General features: G+C 33.0%; 1 protein-coding gene across 5 annotated transcripts; it reads left to right on the plus strand.

The window, feature by feature from the left end:
* The first annotated feature begins 181 nt into the window (after window positions 1–181).
* On the plus strand, window positions 182–19,456 carry LOC138134813 (microtubule-associated protein tau-like). 5 transcript variants are annotated; one of them, XM_069053339.1, is made up of 10 exons: window positions 14,537–14,638; window positions 15,217–16,243; window positions 16,316–16,359; window positions 16,410–16,584; window positions 16,641–16,849; window positions 17,115–17,300; window positions 17,389–17,421; window positions 18,018–18,182; window positions 18,309–18,366; window positions 18,662–19,456. In XM_069053339.1, the coding sequence occupies exons 1-9, from the start codon at window positions 14,552–14,554 to the stop codon at window positions 18,336–18,338; spliced, it is 1,956 nt and encodes a 651-aa protein (XP_068909440.1). In that variant the 5' UTR covers window positions 14,537–14,551; the 3' UTR covers window positions 18,339–18,366; window positions 18,662–19,456. The 5 variants fall into 5 exon arrangements, with proteins under 5 accessions (XP_068909438.1, XP_068909440.1, XP_068909435.1 ...); XM_069053337.1 differs by lacking the exons at window positions 14,537–14,638; window positions 18,309–18,366 and adding an exon at window positions 182–496; XM_069053334.1 differs by lacking the exon at window positions 18,309–18,366.
* The last annotated feature ends 1,897 nt before the right edge of the window (window positions 19,457–21,353 follow it).

Below are 21,353 nucleotides of genomic sequence, written 5' to 3' on the forward strand. Positions count from 1 at the left end.
GTGTCATGAATTAAGCAATCTCCCCGGAAGAACTGTCACGGATCATTTACATAACTACTCCGGTGTATGAAAACAGTCATTCCAGGACGAGAGCTTTCGAATGGCGCAGGCGTGAGCTTTCATCTCAAACGTCGAGATTCGATCGAACGAACGCCTGTAGAGCGCTGCAACCAGCTTCTCAAAAGAAAAGCTTGTTTCGTGTCTAAACGTAAACAATCGCCGACACTCGTCCGATGTAAAGCTTCGAACGAATTAGACGGTTCGTGCTATCTATAACACGATAATAAACGCCTGTTAAGCTCGCGGCTCTTCCTGCTCCTGGGCTTTAATATTCGAACACGAACAAGTGCGTTCGGAGGAAAAAACAAAAAAAAAATTGTGAACGGGTGTGATTGGTGGAGTGCCTGAAGAAGCTTCTTCAAAATGACTGACGTGCGTACGAATGGTGCTCACTTGCCTGAAAAAATTCCGGGGGATAACGCTCCTGCTAACGCAGGTGAGAATTTTGTTTTTAGAAAAGTAGTCGAGTTATTGCGTGACAAATGTGGATGGTTAAAAATAGTACCACCGTGCGAGAGAAGGAGATTTGATTATATGTGATTTGCAAAAAAAAAAAAGAAAGTGGAAAAATGTAACTTCATTTTAAATTACCACGATCTAAAAGTATGCAGGATTTTTGTAAAGGTTGTCAAGTGCTTGAGTTGTTGTGGACCTTTTTGTACGCCGACGTTAATTAACAAGTTATTAATAGTTTCAGTTCTTCGTTATTTTTACCTTTTTTCGGCCGGTAAAAGTTTGCCTCCAAAATGTTGGTAAACAGGTGACTTCTCAGGATGAATATTCAAACTAACAAACATATGTTGCGCAATGAACTGGATGACATCAGATAGACAACGAACAACATTGAAATAAATTAACACATGATATAGGGAACTGTTGCATAATTACCGAGTCGGGTTGTGTGTGATATTACAGTCACAGTAACGGACAGGTTCAAGTTCAAAAACAAAAAATTGCAAATATTGAAATTGCTACTCTATGTTGTTTCATAATGATGGTTATTAAAATGTTTTGATCTTAAAACGGTCGAAAAGCGCGCTTTTGTGTATCTTTACAGAAAAGGTTCAAACGGCTTTTTTTTGTAACCGGACTTGAAACACTTCAAATCCAAGGAGTTAAAATCTCCACAGGTGGTTCGACGGAGTCAAATTTATTAAAATTATCCCTATTAAAAAAAGCCTCTAAAAAAACGAAAAAACGAAATTATTACCAAATATCGCTGTTAACGTAAAAAGTAAACTTTAAACTTTAGTGGACTTTGTTAATATTATTGAAGCTAATAATATTGCAACAAGAGATCTAGTAATTACTGGTGCTTTAAAATTTGAAAATTATCATTTTACTGTAACTGCAACAAAAGAAATTAATGAGTTCATGTCCGATGTTTTTTTTTGTGATCCGCTTGAAGATAAAGTAGTATTAATATCATTCGGAATAGAAGGTCTTTTTGTGCTTCGACTTCGTCTCGGTCTTTAATCTCTGTATTTAGCACAAAAAAACTCACTTCTACTCTGAATGATATAACCTACTATTAACACAGTTAATTATGTATTGTTATTATCTTTATGAAATGAAAGCAATAGTATATTTTTATAATCCCCAAAAATTATTTTTGTCTACCTACAGCGTGATTCACGAATAGTGTCTGATTTATTTACAAAAGATAATTATTTTGACACATTTGATTAACACTATTGTTTCATTCTTCAGAAATCCGATTAATATGATCACAAAATTTTATTCAAATTAAAAAACAGCGAAGTATTCTATGAGATAGTAATTTATTTGCAGGAATAAAGGCGCTAAATCAGACACTATTCGTGAATCACCTTGTATATTGAAACCAGTCAAAATCTATTTTAATATTTACTTTTCGGAGTCAAGGAACCAGACTTCAGCTAACAAATTTATTAACTATAAATAAATTTACGTTGTTTATTAAAGGAGCTGACAGTTATTTTGATAAAATATTCTAATGGTAAAAAGTATTAGCCATTCATGATCTTTTTGGGAACGAGTTGGCTATGTCCAACTAGTATTTTTGTTGACAACACTTCGGTGATAACTAAATTCCCTAAAGGAAATTGACACTTTTTGTGTTAGGTTAGGTTGTTTTCAGTTTAAGGTTATATTTTCTGTATAGGTGCATTGTTGCCGGATCTCTTAAATCTGGTCTGTTCCCTTTAAACTGGAAGTAGCATCGTTTAATGTAAACTTTTTGTCGTAACAAAATCATTTACTTTCTTACAAATATTAAAATAATAAATCTGACAATGCGGTGGCAACAAAATGTCGAACAGACACTGATAAAAAAAATGTCAGCCGTTGCATCACTGAATCAGTTAGTCCAACATGAAAAGAAAAAAAGCATAACCAACTCGGTCCCAAAAAAATCGTGAATGTCTAATAAATAGATACAGTCGCGGACAGGAAAAAGTAGGACAATGTTTATTCGCTAATGTAAGTCTGTTTACTGTTTCTATGGTTACTATTAAAGTATTTATTTATTATACTTAGTAAGACTGGTTTACTCAACTCAATTTTGACTAAATTTCTGAATAAGACTTGTCCTACTTTTTTCTATCCGCGACTGTATATGGAACTATAAAGCTTATGTTAATTGTCATTCTAACCCTGTTCTTGTCAACAAAAATGTTTTAATAATAGTGAAACTTCTAAATATGAAAATTTATATGCTTTTGAACATTTCGTCTAGCTAATAATATAAATAAAAACTTCTAAACTACGATTATTGTTGTGGAATTTATGGGGAAGTGACAAGCTACTGTCATTAAAAAGTGCGTTCGTGCAAAAGTTTGTTTTGTTAAATATGTTTTTTGAAGAAAGCTGAAACACAAAGAAATGTACTTATACTTTCCTTTATTGATGAAAGTTTCAGGTTTCCTTGTATGTTTGTAACTTTTATTTGAAAAATTGTCGAAATTATATGCAGGTATTTTTTTTTTCTAATTCAGTAAATATTGAAATGCCCAGTCAAATAAAATGGAAACAAATTGCTTCAATATTTCTCACAACTCGGGTAGGCAATATCAATTATTAGTTTAGCAACAAATTGATAAACTATAAAAATTCAAGGATAGCAGGTCTTAATTACAATAGTAACAGTTATCATCATACTAAAAAAAACTATTCGCTCATTATTACATTTTACAAACATGGCAAAACAATTCTTTCTAACCAATAGATGATATTTTGTTTTTTATATGGAAGAACAAACCACACTATTGTATCAGAAGCAACTAGAAATAGCTATAAATTATTCAAACGAATCTTATTTTTCCATTTTAGAATTAACGAAACGATTTCTATAAATGGAAACTTGCACGCAAAATTAAATGAATGATGTAATTTGTTTCGTTTCTGTAAATATTAACCATCATGCCGTGCAGTGTTTTCTTGAAAAATTTAAAAAATGTGGGCCATCTTTACACAATGTTGATAATACAACTAGCACAGCCTGGCACATAATTTTAAATTAATGAATATGTGCCACTAATGTGTCTATCGATCCACAGGATATTAGATTTTTTTTATTTAAACTATGCCAAAATCTTTAAACTGGGCCAAGATGAAATAGGTGGGTCGCAGTTTTCTAGGAAATAAAAATGAGAGAATAAATATTACGTAAAGTAAATATCTCCACGTAATATGTAAATGTTTGTTTGGTAAAAATATACAATACAATCAACAGGTTGCGGTGTGTGGAATAAGTGTCAAAAGTTCAAAATCTCGCAACACAATGCAGACTCAAAAATGTACCTACACACTTTTCTGTTTTGTCAAAAATGAAAAACTTTAAGATCTTTGGTGGCTGCAAAACATCCAGTAGTGGATTACTTCATTTCGTTTGTTGCCACAAAAAAAAAGTATTAAATGTGAACGTGCCCTTGCATTCACAGAGGAGTTCATGACAGTTTTAATAGATTAATGGTGCTCCACTTCTGTTACGTAACAAAATAAAATTTGGACTGATCGGCAAGGCGCGTCCAGTTTATCACTCTTAATACCATAATTAGCTTTAAAAATTTTCGGCACGTTTGGTATGCACCGATTTTTTGCGGAGCAATTTGGCTCATCACGTCATGTGGGTGCGGTAAAATTAAGACAATCGTAGGCTTGATTTATTGTTCACTTAGAATCTAATTATAATTACGCAGGGAGCAGCGTTATTCCTCGACTTGATAAGTCGCCTTATTACTCGGAAGATTCGTAGGTACAGCAATTGCCAATTACTATTGATTGGATAATAATTCCTGTACCCACGATCAGCTGGGGCCACTTAACTCGATGTTATCAATGTCAAACTGCATCGAAACGCAAGAACAACATTGCATTGGATCAATTACGTATTTTTAGCAGTGAGTAAGGTGTTATCACTGGTCGTCAAGGTTGAATTTTAAAATATAGACCAGTTCATGAATTGCTTATTTGCAAATTTTGGCTTGACCCAATAGAGAAATAGGAACTAGTAAGTTTAAATTGGATTCATCTCCAAAAGAACTTATTACTTCCTCTTTAATTGTATAAGGATTGTCTGCTAAATGTCACAAGTCAAGGATATTTGGGTCGTCGTTATTTTCGATCGATGCGATATAACATTTTATTGGTGTCTTGTCAGACAATAACTTTTGCAATCAAATCTAGCCCATTTTGTTTTACTACGGCATTTTTTAGTTGAATTTAGATGAGGGTATAATTAAAAAGTTAGGTCGATGTTAATGGTCTCGATTTTTGGCAGGATTTCATCAAGTCTGACTAAGCGAAATTGCAAAACTATCCCATTACGAAAATAAAGCCAATGTACCTGCTAGTTAATTTAAAAATAGGTTGCACAATAAAACACGTTTCCAGAAATAAAAACGGCGTTTTTCAATAGTACGCAAAGTGGGTTTTGGGAATTTAAATTGAGTTGAAAATGACTTGGCGCTTTTTACAGAGTTTTCTGTTGATTCTTGACGTTTCTTGGTAACTCGCAGGTAGAGGGCGCGTTCGTCACCATTTTGCAACTGTTGGAAGCTTAAAATTAATCGCACCGAGATATTATCAAAATTTAAATGTTAACCCAATTTTAAGTCATTGGTACACCCTAAAGGAAATGTAAATTCAAATTTGTTATTTCCATTACACTCTTTAAATAAATCAGTTAAAAGCTACACCATAAATTTTCGTTGTAGCTAAATTTAAATTATAATTTGTAATACATGTTTAGCAATTTTAAAATTTCGATATAGCTAATTCAAATGGAAGAAAAAAAATTCATTTGGGGAAAATTTACTTTTACAATGAAGAAAATGCAAATCTCATTTCCAAAAACTTACACTGTTTTGATTTATTTACATTGGAAGTCATCCACAAGCATAAGCTTTGGAAATTTAAGAGATTTTATAGAAATAATCAATATCGTGTAGTCTGAAACCTGAAATTATCATATCGCTCTTAAAAATATGATAAAAAAGATCATATTGTTTAAGTTAATAATGAAAGTTATAAAAAAAAAAAAATAACAATGTCACTCGATAAATTGCTATGCAACAAACTCTCGTACAATCTGAAAGTTTTTCCGACAAAATTTCACCACTTATGATTTTATGACAAAAAACTTCACTATCTCTCGCTACTCTGTTGTTTGTCGCGTTATCTCTTTGATTGTGATTACAAGATATTTACCTTTTTACTTTTCATTTTTTTTTTAAGTTTTTTCACTTAGGGTTCGTTATCTGTCGGGCAGTAACTTTGCCTGGAAACGAACATCTTGTTTTGTATCCGTTTTTTTCTTTGATAACCTTTTTTTTCTATCCTTATCGCGCCATTTTCTTTAAAAAAATTATTTTTCTTCGGGAAACGAGGCGAAACCCGAAAAAACCTTCCTGTGGACCGTGGAAGGCGTAATAGTTATAGCGTCTGGATTAAGTGTCGGTTTTTGCCCTCCGCTTTCCCCCTTTTCTTCATTTTCACTTTTTTTGTGCTTCAAGGACTCAATAGGTAAGTTAGATAGATTCAATTATGTCACCCATAGATTAAGTAGGATAGTTTTAACGTTATAACTTATAAGACAGGAATAGTTAAAAGAAAGAAGAAAATTAATACGAGCCTCTACGATCCGAGTGCATTTTAACCAGTACTAAATAAATTTTTTATTGAATAACAAATTTTACAAAAATAGGAATGTTCACAAGTTACACAATTTAACAACTAACTAATTCTTTTTTCATAAGCTGCCCAAAGTTTCTTTGAACTTTTTAGTCTTAGCTGATCGATCTGCAGCTTTGGAAAAACACCTCTCTCTTTTAGCCCATCACCTGCTTTGATACCTTCCAAAACACCCTTTCCCAAAAGAGAGTGAGCAGTTACCAGATTGGCCCATGATGAAATTTGAAAGATACTTTTACTGTACTGTTTTGCCAATATCTCTAAATTTTTTATCTTCAAATAGAAGGAAATTGTGATGGTTTGCTATTTCCTTCAGGTGATTGATAACATTTGGGTGGAAGTCTTCAATAATGTCTATGTGAGTTTTCAGTAAACATATGTGGGGACCAACTTGTTCTGCCAGATTTAGTAAATCTGTTGCTGATGTTAAATCTGCTGCCACACAAAGTTGTCTTCTTGGTGGACATAATTTCGAGAAGTTTTTTACTTATTGGATTTTGTACAAATTTAGAACGGTCACTAAATGTCAATTTCAATCTCTACAAATTTAAAACAATAATAATGTAATACATACATATATTTTAAAAAAATACCTTTTTTTAGATTTAACACATTTGGGTCTACTTGTGTGTTACTTAAGTAAGTCTTAACTTTATCAATAACAGCATCAGTAACACAATTGGCCTCTCTCAAATACTGCATCAATTCTGTTAAATTCAGCAGGGCATGCGTTTTTCTTGATTAACATATACAGGGTGATTCACGAATAGTGAATAGATTTAGTATGTAAAATACAGGGTGAATTTGAAATACGTCACAATCTTAAAACCCCAGGATCTTCAGGAAGTGAATAAACCGAAAATGTGGTTAAACATTTTTCATAAAGTCTTAATTCCATCCCGAACGAGACGCTCTGAAAATTGTGATAAAACGAAACATGAATATCCGTAAAAAATCAACGTTACCGTGTTCGTATGGAAAAAATGTGCCAGAATCAATGTTAATGTATGGATCAATTTTTATCGAAGTTACTTCAATGTCACAACACTTTAAAATAGCACCAACTGAACTTGAAATTACACCCTTCCCAAAATCATTAATTACACCACCGGAATCGAAGGAATTGTCGACGCCATCTGTTGGCCCCGTCCCCGAATCGCTGGATTCTTTGTCCAAAAAAGTTCTGAAAAATGAAATAATGCCTTTCAGAAAAAACAGAATACATATAAACAATTGTTTGATTTTTCTTACCTGCATTTTTCTAAGAAAATGCCGGCAAATTTCACTTGCGGAATGTAGTAGTACCACTTTTAAGGATTGTTGTGTCGAGAAACAAAATTTACAACTGACAAGAATTTCTGGTTCTTAGGTTTCGTTGACATTATTTAAAAATTTAAATTCTTAATTTAGAGAACCTATTCGGACCATTACAATAGATAGATTGACCCGTGAAATAAGTGAGCAACAAAATAATAATGGGCAGAAGATGGAGAACAAAGAATTTTCAGGACTTCAGTCAGTAAATTTTATTTTATTTCGTGAATCTGTTAATGTAAACCGTGTAAATGTGTAATTAATATCACATTAGTATTATTTCTTGATTAGTTACACGCAAGATATTGCATATCAATCCCCTATAAGTTGCAATTGCTAATAATACATTAACTCAGTCAAATATGCATTTCAAATTATGAAGATAGGTGTTAACGGGTTTTTATGAGGATCATGGTGGTGCCTACTTTATTATTACAACGCTGTCAATAATCGTTTGCGAATTTATACGTCTAGTAAAAACACAATTCAATTGTTAGATTTCTAAATTTATAATAACAATGCGGATACATTTCGATCTATTTCATTTGATAGCTACCAAAAATAAACAAAATCAATCAATTATTGCATGTACAATTTTCATATTGATCACGCAAATTCGAGATAACATTTGGATATTCAGAAGTTGAGTCTTCCAGAAATCCCATCAAATATAATAAAAACATTGAAACAGACCATACGGCTCTCAGCGTTCATGAAAGATTACGTATAGGTACAATTTAAATTGTTTTCTAAATATGTTTTTGTAAAATGATGTAGATCATAAAGTAAACTTTAATTAATTAACTTCTTTTCATACACTCAGATATTTATAATACGTATGTACTTTTTTTATCATATTTTTTAAAGTAAAAGTGATATGATGATTTCAAATTCTGTTATTAGGTACAGTAGTCTACCTAAAGTGAAAGTAAATAGTTTCAGACGACACGATATTGATTATTTCTCTAAAATCTCTTAAATTTCCGAAGCTTATGCGTGTGGAAGACTTCCAATGTAAATAAATCAAAACAGCGTAAATTCTTGGATATGAAACTTTTCTTCGTTTGTTAAATTTGTGCCAAAATGTGTTTTTTTTTTTAAATTTGAATCAGATAACACGAAATTTTATAATTGTCAAACATGTACAGTCGCGAGCATTAAATTTTAGTCGTCAAGGTCATTTTGAAATTTCCTGCTACTGTCACAAATCAAAAATTTTGCCTGCTCAATTAGGACCTATGTTAATAAAACGTCAATCAAAGTTTTATCTAAACATTCAAAATTGTGGCCCCAATATTGTATTTTAACAGAGTAAAAATTATTTCGCTCATAGAGACGGATGTGTCAGAAGCTAGGGTGGCAACCCAGTTGAGATTTCCAAAAAGTTGACAAGATCTTGACAAGACAAGACAAATAGAATTTATTAGAGGTTATGCCCGTTTCACATTAGAGCACTTTCCGTTACGTCAAAGAATGACCTTAGCAACCAAAATATATTGCTCGCGACAGTACCTCTACCTCTGAGTTTAATAAACTCTTCAAAATATATACAGGGTGTCCCAGAGTTGCGAAAAAGCTCCATAACTTGTTTGTTATTAAAGATATCAACTTTTACTTTTTTCTAGATGATAGCTACGCTTCTACTGCACATTCGGAAAATATTGTGGTATACATATATACAGTGTGTCTCAATATTATAAAAACACTAAAGTTATGTTTTTTTAAACGGAACCGACCCAGTTTGATTTTATTTTTGAATTATATGCAAAATTATGAATCAAATTTATACAGGTCGTTTTTACTTATCTGCCATTGTTTTTGATCAGTGGCGCTTTTTTTACCAGAATTTCGAATTGCAGGGGTGCCTTCGAAAATTCGTACCTTCCAAATCGTTGCACATAAATTAAAATGATTGACGCTGAAAGACGGTTCAAGACTTGTAGATTATTGAGGATCGGTTATTCAGCACTTTTACGACAACCCTCGTTAAACGGACAATAAAGCACTCAAGGAATATAAAGGTCGTTTTTACAAAATATTAAAGGAAGGTACATAAAACAAAACACAAGTTTTAATTACATTTAAGTATATTTTATATATTTTATTAAAATTACAAATCTTATTTACAATTTTTTTTAAACCTTGTATAAAATGTGACACATTAATTTAACAAAATGAAATCTATTAAAGATGCCTGATTTGTAATTAATTTTTTGGGTTTGTAATAATTTTTAACTAATAAATAATGACAATAATTATTTTAATTAAACTTAGAACACTTATTAGGTTACCTAATTGTTTTGAAATTGTAATAAGAATCTTATTTTTTATTATTTGTTACTGTTAATGGCACATTCTTGTACATACCCTCTTTTGATTATTTTGTAATTTTCGCAGGTTAAGATTTGTTTCAATTTCTGTTGGATAAAGAATAAATCTTTTTTTTTTCATTTTTGACAAGTTATTTCCCTTCTATACCTACTACATACATATTTTATATGTACAAAACTGAAGTACAATTTACACAAAAAAATCAAAATGCGAATTTTACATTAAAACTTCTCAACAACTTCTTGTAATAACTTCTTTCGATATTTCCAGTGCGAAGCAAAATATCGTGAATTTACTATTACTCGAAATCGTGGTTGGCTAGTTTTAAAACTTACGTAAACACCTCATGTGTGCCACCGTACGTCAAATCTCTGTTCCTACTGATAACGAAAATATCAGATTGTCTTCATCTTAAATGAGACACACTGTAGTGACAGCCATTATTACACGTTCTTTGTGTAATGTATTACCTATAATGGTTCTATAACAACGATTTATCAGATAACAAAACGTATAACGTTTTATTTCAAAAACGTTTAACCACTGATGACGTTTTCCTAATGGTGATTTCATTGCAGTAAGGTCTGTAGAGTCAGCTCCAATTTTATGTAAAAAAAAGTTCCCAAAGACTAAAAACAACGCGCCGTAAACGTACGTAAGCAACAATTTGAATAGGTAGTTGTAAAGTCATATTGCGTATGACCAAACCCTTACACATTTCTCTATTTTTCTTAAAATTCAATGGTTTTTCCAATGTTCAGATGATCGATTATACCAGTATTGAAAGAGCCGTCCTTTGTTTGCCTTTGAGCGTCTCTCATGACCCATGCGAATTATGCCCTCCCTTGTTTGAATTCACTAAAAAACAAACATTTTCCGATTGATTTATCATGACGTATTCAAAGTGCTTTCAAGTCTGAGATAAGTTCTCAAGCAAATTTCCCTAACTCGATTTTCACTGTTTCAGTGGACGAGTTTGTCCATTAAGAAAGAAACTGGAGGTCAAATAGTTGTTCGCAGCTTAATAACAAAGTTTTTCCAGCAAGCATAATTTTGATTTATTACAAAATAATTTCTCCGATAAATATGGACCGTCGTTCTTTAAATTCTACATGAAATAGATACATTTTATCACTTTGACATGGTATCATCATCTTAGGAAAATTTAATGTTGTTGAAATTACACTTCTTTAAGTAAGTGAGCAAGTTAAGTCTCTTTGGCGTTACGAGTATGTTAGCTGGATTCTTCTTGCAACCTTTTTGTTGATTTTGGCAACATTCGAAAAGCGACACAAGTATGTGGCCAAGAGCTGAAATATCTTTATTAGATTTACAAGCCGGAAAATGTCCACTGAGCGACAAGGATCTTTTCGGTAGCGCACTCACCCCTCACCCTAATATGTTGCAATTGCCCTAGCATAAAAAAGAAATGTCCGCGCTCGCCGTTCTCTTTAAATAATACATTAAATTGTTCTTCCCGCCTGGGCTAAGAAGTAATCTAAGATCGTATAAATATTAGAAAAAAAAGTAGACGTATGTGCCGTCCATGGTGGTGGAATAGCCGTATCTTGAATGGGTCGATCGATGTCGCGGCAGCGCAATAGCGGTGGTGAGCTTCAGGTCGGGCAGTAATCCGCAACAGCACAGTGAACTCACCCCGTGTTGCCGGTAACAGGTAATTTTACACCTGCACTAAGTCTGCATTTGCACTTTGCAACAGATGCAGTAATTGCTCTGTAAATTAAGCTGTCATTACACCCATTCGTTACACGCAATCTTATTAAGTAACTGTAGGAAGCTTTCAGTTGTGTGCAAACTAGAAGTAACACTTTGTTGTTGATAAATTTGTTCGAGACAGAGCTTTTGTAATACATAACAAGCAATAGATTTGAAAGTGCACGAATTCAGAATATTCTTATTTGTGCACATTTTGGTATTGGGACGTATAGTCGGGGCAAGTGTAAACAAAAACCTAGATCTTTCGTGACCGGACGCGGTTTATGGTATTACTACGCATTTCTAAAAACAACCAACATAATAAGAATTTTACCAAACTGGGTTAGTTGACCATTTGATTAAATCAAAATAAAAATACACGTACAGAATTATTTGGGGTAAACCATTTCGGGCAATTTCCATAATGCAATCTCGAGTCATCGAAAAACCTCGTCTTTTTCAATCGGTCAGTATTAATTATAACAGTTATTTTTAAAATATTATTAAACACGGTCACCTTCACCATAAGGTGTGTCGTTAAAGCTGACTCATAATCTCTTTTAAATCGGCAGATTGAAGTTTTACTGTCACTAGATATTAAATTCTTCCCATAAAATGTTATGTTTCGCTGAAATTAAATTTATTTTTAATCCACACTAAAGCTTGCGAGTAAAAAATTATAAAAACGAATACAGAAAACAATTTTCATGATTGGTGACGAATATTAGTAAAACTTCTGTATATTCTCAAAAAACTTTACCCCACTTGTTGGCTAAGGATATTTTTGTAGAATTATTACGTGATAAACGAAGCATTTTGATGACTCTTTCTCAAGCTTTACAACATTAATTTTTATAGAACACGCACCTTGCTATTTTACAAAAATATTTTTATTCAGTGATGGTTAATATCATTATTAAAGCTCGCGGGTGGTGCGAAATAAAGAAGATTTTTATCCTACAATTTCTTTCAGTCCTTTTTGCAAAAATTCATTAATTAAAAATTGACTGCTCATAAAATTTTACACACTTGTTTTAAAACCAGCAAATTAAGCACACCAAATCCCAAATCTATTAAGCAACCCTCTTGCTTAAAATTATACTGCCATCCCCCAAAATAACTCAATTTTTTTTTTCTGACGTTAATTGATATGGATTATAGTCAGTTCTATTTTAAGTGAACTGTGTTTTAACTCCCATCGATTCGTTCTCCGTAATAATAGGATACCTAATACCAATATTTTAACTTTAAGGACTTGACCACATGCAAAAAATACACTTTATCAATTAGTTAATAAGGGAAGTTGGTAAGGTTGTTGTACTCTTGTTCGATGAATATTTCTATTCGATTAAAAAAACAACGAAAGTGGAACACCACCGGGGGTGTATTAAAATAAGTTATTAAAATGAGTACCACAAAAACATAAATTCTTGCAATTACATTTGAAATTCTTGAACAATGTTATGTATGTGTACACGATTATCATACTCATTTGCGTGTTCTCGTCATGTGTTCTTTCAGCAAAATGAATTTAATTTATTAGAAAGGCTGCGAAATTTCCGTTGTTTCATGTGGATCGCCTGACGGTATATCCACCAACATTAACATTAAGGTGTTACCTAATAATTTCTTATAAACGATCCTTCCGTCTACTCTACAAACAATTCGTATTTTCGTTTTGATGAATGAAAGACAATCTTGGAATTTTGCACCAGTCTAATGTCAAAGGTGAAACCACATTTGTTTTGAAGTGATGGTTTCATCCACTTTTAGACAGCCACAAAATTATTTTATTCACAATAATTATTGTAACATGCCTATTTTAAACCTGCGTGTTGTTGGAAAGTACGTCATTGTTACCTAAAACGCGTGTCTTTTGGTTGGAAAGTGACCACTTGCATCTCTGGATCGGAAAGTGACATTTCTGTCAATTCTCGAAAATGACAATGTTAAATGTCGGTTCAACATATACATTTTGATTATGTTGAGATTCTAAACAGGATATGTTGTTGTTAAACGAATACAGGAACACACATTCACTTTTCTAAAGGAATAACAGCAATATAATTTGTTCAATTTGCCAAACATAACCTCAAATTCAAAAACTCTTGAAATTTTCTTTCCCAATAAAAACCCACACATACTTAATTTAATAAAATAAAAAGTGATGATTGCGAATATAAAGTATACTATGCTCGGTGGAACACGTCTCAGTCATTCAAAATGATCACTCCGCTGTAACGAAACATTTTCCCCCATACTAAAAATATTCTCTTAAATCTGCCTTTCCCTTTATTTTGACTTATTTTCTGACTGAACGAACGTAATAACATAGCTGCAACATTTTAACACTCTTGAAGATGATGCAATTGAGGTATTTACCTACTAAAACAAGCAAAAAATCTAATCATTTTTCAAACTGTTTGTTGAGTTACTTTGTACTTTGATTTGGTGTAGGCTCGATTTAGTACTACTACATTGTAGTAGATTTATGCATTTTATGTGAGAACAAATGATCAGGATACATCTGTTTAGTCTTTCATGCACGCACTGCAAACCACAATCGAAATTGGGTCAGTCACTCTTTTTCAAACTCGTCCTGCAAATAGGAATGAGCGATATAATTCGAACGATGATTAAAATGATAAGTTTAATGAAAAATTTGGGCACTTTAATGTCGCGAAATTGCTGTAGGCACTCACTAATTAGTTTTAGTTTATAGAAGGCTTTTAAAAATTGAATCGAAAAGGTAAAATTTGTAGCTGATCACGCAAACAATTACATTGAAATAGAATTTCTACTTTGTTTTAAAATCACTTTCAATCTAGGTAATCTGCACAGTAATTAAATTTGTGAATTGCCGACAGTTTAAAAGTTTAGATTGCAGTCGATTTAAAAAATATGATTTAATTGCAGTATCTACATAAAACAAAGATTTTCTATCAAGAATTTTAAGGTAATGTCTCAACCACCAAATGCAGTATTAAATGGGCCTGCTCCCGAAAACAATGTGCCTTTTAATGATGCTCAAGCTACACAAGAGACGGTAAGAAGGCAGTTGTTAGAAAGCCAAGACTTTTAGATAATCATGCACTTTCTAGTTTTAATTCGAAGCGAATTACGTCAACTCTAATTTTAGACAATTAATTTGCTACCGTGTCTCGTTCTTGCTGTACCTCCATTTAAATTATTTATTATCGTAGTTGTTACAGTAATTCGGCATGTTATTGACTTGTTATGTAGATAAAACAGAGCGTAGTAAACTTTTCGTGGACTTTTGTCACTGGAGCCCTTCGAGCCAGGTACTGGCAACAAGAGAGCACGTTGTGTGACATTCCTCCTGCAAATACTTAAATCTCTTCCCATAACTCATGCTTTTTTCTTTCGAGAACATAAGTATTTTCGTTCTCGACAAATCTACCGTTCGATTCGTTATTTTCGAACCCATTAAGAATCCATCAATGTCTCATGACAGCCTAATTGAAAACAAAATCCCTCAAAACGTAAACAACATTAAATAAACAAAACATGCAAAGAGGCACAACTTTAGAGAGAGTCTCATTAATTATTGATTATTAGTACCAGAGTCGGCAAGATGTTAAAGACTTTTAATCTTTACTGTAGACGAAAACACATCAAAACGGTAACGGCTCCACGCAGCAGTTTCCGAGTTACGTGACAGCTCCTCCGAGACCACCTCTGACAAGATTGGACAGCAGGAGTTCGCTTCCTTTACGTCCAGGTTTCCCTTCTCAACCTGGTGTCGTCCTTAGACCCCAACAAATTCGTCAGCCCATTCCTGGACAACAGTTTGTCCAGAGACCTCCGGGGGCGGTATCCAGACCTCCAGGCCAACCCCAATTCATCCAAAACCAGGGAGTCAGACCTCCCATCAATCCAAATTTCCGACCTTCCACCCCTTTCCCGAGACCTCAACCTCCTCAAGGCCAAGCACCGAGACAACCAGGAATATTCCAACAAAGATCAGCTCCGGGGTATCCTCAGCCTAGACCACAGTTCGAAGGAGATCAACTGTTAAGAAGTCAAACGCTGGATTCGACAGACTTGACAAGTAAATCCCCAGAAAATGTTAAGACCGCGCAAGAAGATTTCACGAGATCCGCCTTAAATGCCATGAAAAATCGAAGTTACAGTGTGAGTTCGAATGCTTCTGATACGCAGAGTGTGCACGAAGAAGAGAGGAGAAGATCGGTCAGTAGTGTTGGGAGTGTTGAAGATAGAAAATCGGTTACGGGATCGGTTGAGAATTTAGATAAAAAGTCTGAAGGAGATTTTCCTTCGAGGCCAGAGTCTAGGGCCAGTTCTAGGATGAACAAAATCATAGAACATGATGATAAATTTCATGTGTCTAATAAATCTTCCCCTCTACCTCCACAGACTGATATATCGCAGAAAAATGTCGAATTCAGATTACCAACTGATGAAAATAAAAGCAAATCTCCTTCGCCCATACAAAAAGTTACAGAAAAGTCCGAGAAAAAAGGTGATGTCACTGTTACAAAACCAAATGAAGAAAAATTGATTAAAACTGTACAAAATGGTCTCGGCGAAAAAGCTGACGAACGAAAACCAGAAACGAAACATTTGGAACTAAAAAATTTAAAGAAAGCCAAATCTCCTTCTCGATCAGGTTAATTTCAAAAATCAATTTAATTATGGAAGGAAGTTTTTGTTTATTAACCATGATTTCTTTTCATTTCAGAGGGAGATAACGACAGTGGCGTGGACGAGTCCACTCAAGGAAATGTAAGTATTGGAAGTTAAATTGAAAGTTGATATTGTACTACAGTTGTTAGGATCAGTCTAGCAATGGTGACCAGAGTTCTCCGAGAAAGTCATCTGGCAAAAATCCTAGCCGCACGTCTTCTACTACCCCTACAAAAAATAGATCATTATCAAGGGGGTCTAAATCCCCAAGTCTTAAAAGTCCTGATTCGACAGCGAGTACACCCGGAACAACGGAAAGAAAGAGTAACGACTGAGATAGAGCAAATGCAGATTTCTAGAAATTAATTCTTGCTTTCCAGAAGTTCCTATGAATAAGATTCAAGTGGGATCGGCACCTTCACCAAATTTGAAGGTCGTCAGATCGAAAATTGGATCTTTAGAAAACGCAAGCTACAAGCCCGGCGGCGGAAAAATCAAAATAGAAAGTAAAAAGTTAGACTTTAAAAATACGTCGTCTAAAATTGAGGCTAAAAATGAGAAGTATACTCCCAAAGGAGGCGACAAAAAGGTATTTAATGTTATCAGAGTTATTCATTTACCACGACTCTCCGGGGATTTTCGGAGTTAACAATTAATTTTGTAAATGGTGTTACCGATCTAAATTGAGTGCGAGTTGTTGGAAATTTGTGTCTGTTACGAATTAAATTTTTCGTGTTTAAAATAAATTACAAGGTTTCATAAAATAATTTGACACTCCCTGGCACACCTTGTCCCTCATCTAATGTACACATGGTTGTTTTATTATCTTAATAACGTTTTAACCCAATTTCTAGATACAGCAACAGAAACTTCAGTGGAATGCGAAGTCGAAAGTTGGCTCGTTAGAAAACGCAACACACAAACCAAAGGGGGGCGACAAGAAAATAGAAACAGTGAAATTAAACTTCAATGAAAAAGCCAAACCGAAGATCGGTTCAAAAGACAACATTAAGCACGTTCCTGGTGGAGGAGACGTAAAGGTAAAAAAAATCTTTAAGAACCGCCAAAAATTCAGCACTACCGAACTGTCACTTTTTAATTTTTATTTATCATGACAAAACTTTTTAGTTTGACGAAGTTGAAGAAGAAATTAAAAAGGAAGTGAGTAATTAGTTGTTGCCACACGTAAAAATTACGCTTCTCTTAGAGAACTTGTCCGAAATGTAAACAAATGATTCAAAAAAAGCACAAGCTTTTATTGTAATATTGCCAATGTTCACTAAAGCGCGAGCTTTCACAGCACGAAATTGTCTAATGATTGGGTCAAATTCGCCTCACATTATAGATTCACGTCTCAAGCGTTGTGTTGTGAATAAAGATAAAAATTTGATTTCGTTCAAGAGTTGTAGATTAGATTTCAGTGCTTTGACTTGAAATTTTGAAAAACAGTTTCAAGTTTGCCACTCAAATTTCGATTCAGTGGCTTTCTGAAACTGAACTATGTAGTTGAAGTAAATAATAAAAGCACAGTACAGTCCAAAAGCTCAATTACAAGCAAGTGTGAACGTACTACACTTAGATTTAAAACGTTAAATGTTGAACATTATGTGCATCATTTCATTTGAGTAATTTGTCGCTAAAAATCCTACGAGTACATTGCGTTGATAAAAAACCAAAGATTTTTGTTAAAAATTGGATTTCTGGCGGCAAAATTGTCCTGCAGTTCTGAATAAAAATAAACCACGGTATGTTATCAGATTGAGAACAAGAAACTGGATTTGAAAGTACAAAGCAAAGTGGGAAGTATGGACAACGTGAAGCACAAGCCCGGCGGTGGTGAAAAGAAAATTTTCGATGACAAAGAGTACTTGAAGCAGAAGTCGGCTATATCGAGTGAAAATCATTCGCTGTCTGGTTCGCAGGTGAGTGTTTCTTCCGGGCCTGTTTATACTGAAAAATTACTTCCAATTTTGAAATGGACATAAACTGCAGTAATGTGATACAAATCGATTTTCAAAAACTGACATAGTCGTCTAATTTTCTTCCAGGAAAGAGACTATCTTTACACATTTTATTGAGTCCTTCCATTTCAGATAGGTTAGAGAGGTAACATTCACTTTGGCCGAAACGATTCGAGTTAAATTTTTCTTGTACCGTTATCATTTGTCATAATCAAAACGAAACACTAACAAGGCATGAACCATTCGTGTCGTATGAGAAAGCTCGATTAACTGCTAGCTTATTTGTGATGAAGTAACAATAATTATTGACAACTGCATGAAATACACAGTATGTCCTCTTGAAACAGTAGACTTCTCTGTAAAGACACAGTTTGGAGCTTTTTATTATAGTTGATTTCGTTTGCTAGCTTTAGGTTATTAACATTAAAAATTTTGTGTAGAATTCCTTGCCGTCCCAACCGGAAGCCGGAGGTCCAGTAGCTGATGAAAATCTCAATCAAGAACGTTAATTTCATTTTTTAATTAATGTGCCGTCTTTAAACCTATTATTAGACCAGTTGATACTTGAATATAGTTCTTTAACTATCGAAAAAAGTGGTTGAAATACATTTGACAAGTAATAATATTAACTAACTGATACAGCATGAAGCCCGTGTACGAGATGCATGTATTACTTGAAAAATAATAAACTGTATATTATTCATAGATTTAAATTAGATTCCACTAACACTAACACTGTATTTTCCACTAAAATGCTGAAGTTTTAGTGTCACTTTTGCTTAATTTTTTTAATTTCTAGAATAATAAGCAAATGCTGTTGGTTTCAAAACTATATTTTTCAATGTAAAAAAAATGTCAATGTACGACAAACAACTATATAGTTTGGTGTTGTGATACCTAGAATTATGACCAAACGATCAACATTTGTACTGTTAAATTAAAAAAAAAATTCGTATTGTTTTTATTTATATTGGTAGTTGATAGATTTAAGATTAAGGTTGTTTATTGTAAAACCTTATCAAAACGTTTTACTCCTTACAGGGAGTTCTTTTTTAAAGCGTTTTGATAATTTTTATACATGTTGTACTTTTCATAATTAGATGTTAAATTTTCAGTTGTGCTGTTTTCAGTAAAAAATGTTTTGTTTTATTTTGCAACATAGATGGTATTGATTATCATCACTGTATTAACTTTATAAGTACATACATTATAATAAAATGTGCATTAGTATATAAGTAGCAGCTTTTATTATCACCGATATCAGGAATTGTTGCACCAAAAATTCACCACTCTTATCAACACAGCCCTTTTAGATGTACCTTCACCCCGCACATAGCGAGGCTCTTAATACACGTAAGTAAGTTACAATAGTTATGTGTTCAAAAAAGCATTCAACGCGGTCAAACGACTTTTTTGATCACATCATATATTTTTTTACAATTTAAGTAAATGCCAGGTTCGTTTCCAAATAAATACTTACAAGTCTTGCCTTCTCAGTACGAAGTGTCTTTTCTAAAAGAATTTAAATTCTAAAATAATATGAAAAATGGCAATTATAAAGTGCATAAAATTATACTGTCGTTCAATAGTTCGGCAAATATTTAAAAAGATATATAATAAAAGTATATTTGTCAGAAAAGGCATATACAGGGTGTTTCAAAATTGGTGAATTCCAAATTCAGAGCGTGGTAGGGAAGGACCCAGTGGAGCTCGCAATTACTTATAAAAAAAAATCGCTCTTCCTGAAGACGATATAAGCATCTTAATTTTGTTGAATTAAAAAAAGTTTTACTCCAAAGTAAAGCTATTTGTCAAAAAATTGTTTTACGTTATTATTTTCCACAATCATCTGCACCATAAATAACAATAAACACTGAACTTTTCAGCCTGTTTTTGAAGAAAACTCAGTTCAAAGAGTGCACCTTCAGACCAATATATCTTTGTGAGGGGAGTCCCGATTTTTTTTTAATTTCCATATTTGGACTGCTGAAGTGATCCCCTACAATGCTCTGAATTCGGAATTCGCGAATTTTGAGACACTCTGTAGATTATAATATTAACTTACAATTTTAGAAAAAGATATCAAAAACGTACGGAGTCAATTTTGAGAAGTCGGTAATTGAAATGATTGAAGAAAAAACGAGAGTTTTGGAAACTGTACGCGAGGAAATTTCAACAAGAAGTCGTCCGTTATCAAGTCTTTCCAGAAGTTCGTCTCTGAGAATGAAGAAGAGTGCCACGCCACGTCCACCTTGGAGATTTTAAAATGAAAAAATGGAAGAGTAGATTCTAGAAACTGAATTTTTTTATCAATATAGAGCGAATCCAATACGTTACATTTTTTTTTAATTATTATTTAACAATCTCAGTAGTCATACGCGAGGAAAACTGAATAGGTGCATTTTTTAAATTGAAATCGAACGTCGATAAAATTCACGAAATTTCAAAATTACACATATTACAAAATATTCGCTCTAAATTTTGGAAATATGGTTACAAATAAGAAAAATATACATTTGAAACATGTTTTCCGCATATGTATATGAATATTATAAAACCAATATATTATTAAATAATTATTTTTGTAGACGATGAAGGATTTTGATTAAGTAATTCATATCATGTTTAGTAGTACTATAAACTTTTCACATTTGCAGTAAATCAACTTTCAAATATCAATTATGTATGTATACTTATCTATATGGTTACACATTTTGATACTGAATCAAATTTATCACAACGTAACAAAAAAATCGCCTGTCATAACAGTTAATATTGTATCATGCTTATAATTATATTCATTAAACACAAGTAGACTGCTCCAGTGCTAATTAGTTGAGTTGTGTTTTTATCAGTTAACATCAACTCTTGTACTAAAACATTAAAATAATAGAATATAATATGTATGGTAGGTTCAGTACCTAGTTGAAAGCAGTGAATTTATTTACATTTTGCACTTTTATACAAATACGATAGGTACCTACATACTTACACAATTTTTGTTGCGATTGCGAATTAAATAATAAAGAAATATCATTCTTACACGTAATTTCAGTACTGTTTTAATAAAATAAATTTGAACAACGGCAGTGTATTTTGTGGATTAAGTACATACTGTAGATTTTTAAATTT

Source organism: Tenebrio molitor, chromosome 7, assembly GCF_963966145.1.
Source record: "Tenebrio molitor chromosome 7, icTenMoli1.1, whole genome shotgun sequence".
In the NCBI taxonomy this organism is placed as follows: domain Eukaryota; kingdom Metazoa; phylum Arthropoda; class Insecta; order Coleoptera; family Tenebrionidae; genus Tenebrio; species Tenebrio molitor.

Bases quoted from the DNA above. Each gene is read 5' to 3' on its own strand.
- LOC138134813 (XM_069053334.1), top strand. From the start codon at position 14,552: ATGTCTCAACCACCAAATGCAGTATTAAATGGGCCTGCTCCCGAAAAC. The intron at 16,244-16,315 runs GTTAATTTCAAA...TTTTCATTTCAG, and splicing joins CAAATCTCCTTCTCGATCAG to AGGGAGATAACGACAGTGGC. The intron at 16,850-17,114 runs GTATTTAATGTT...CCCAATTTCTAG, and splicing joins CCAAAGGAGGCGACAAAAAG to ATACAGCAACAGAAACTTCA.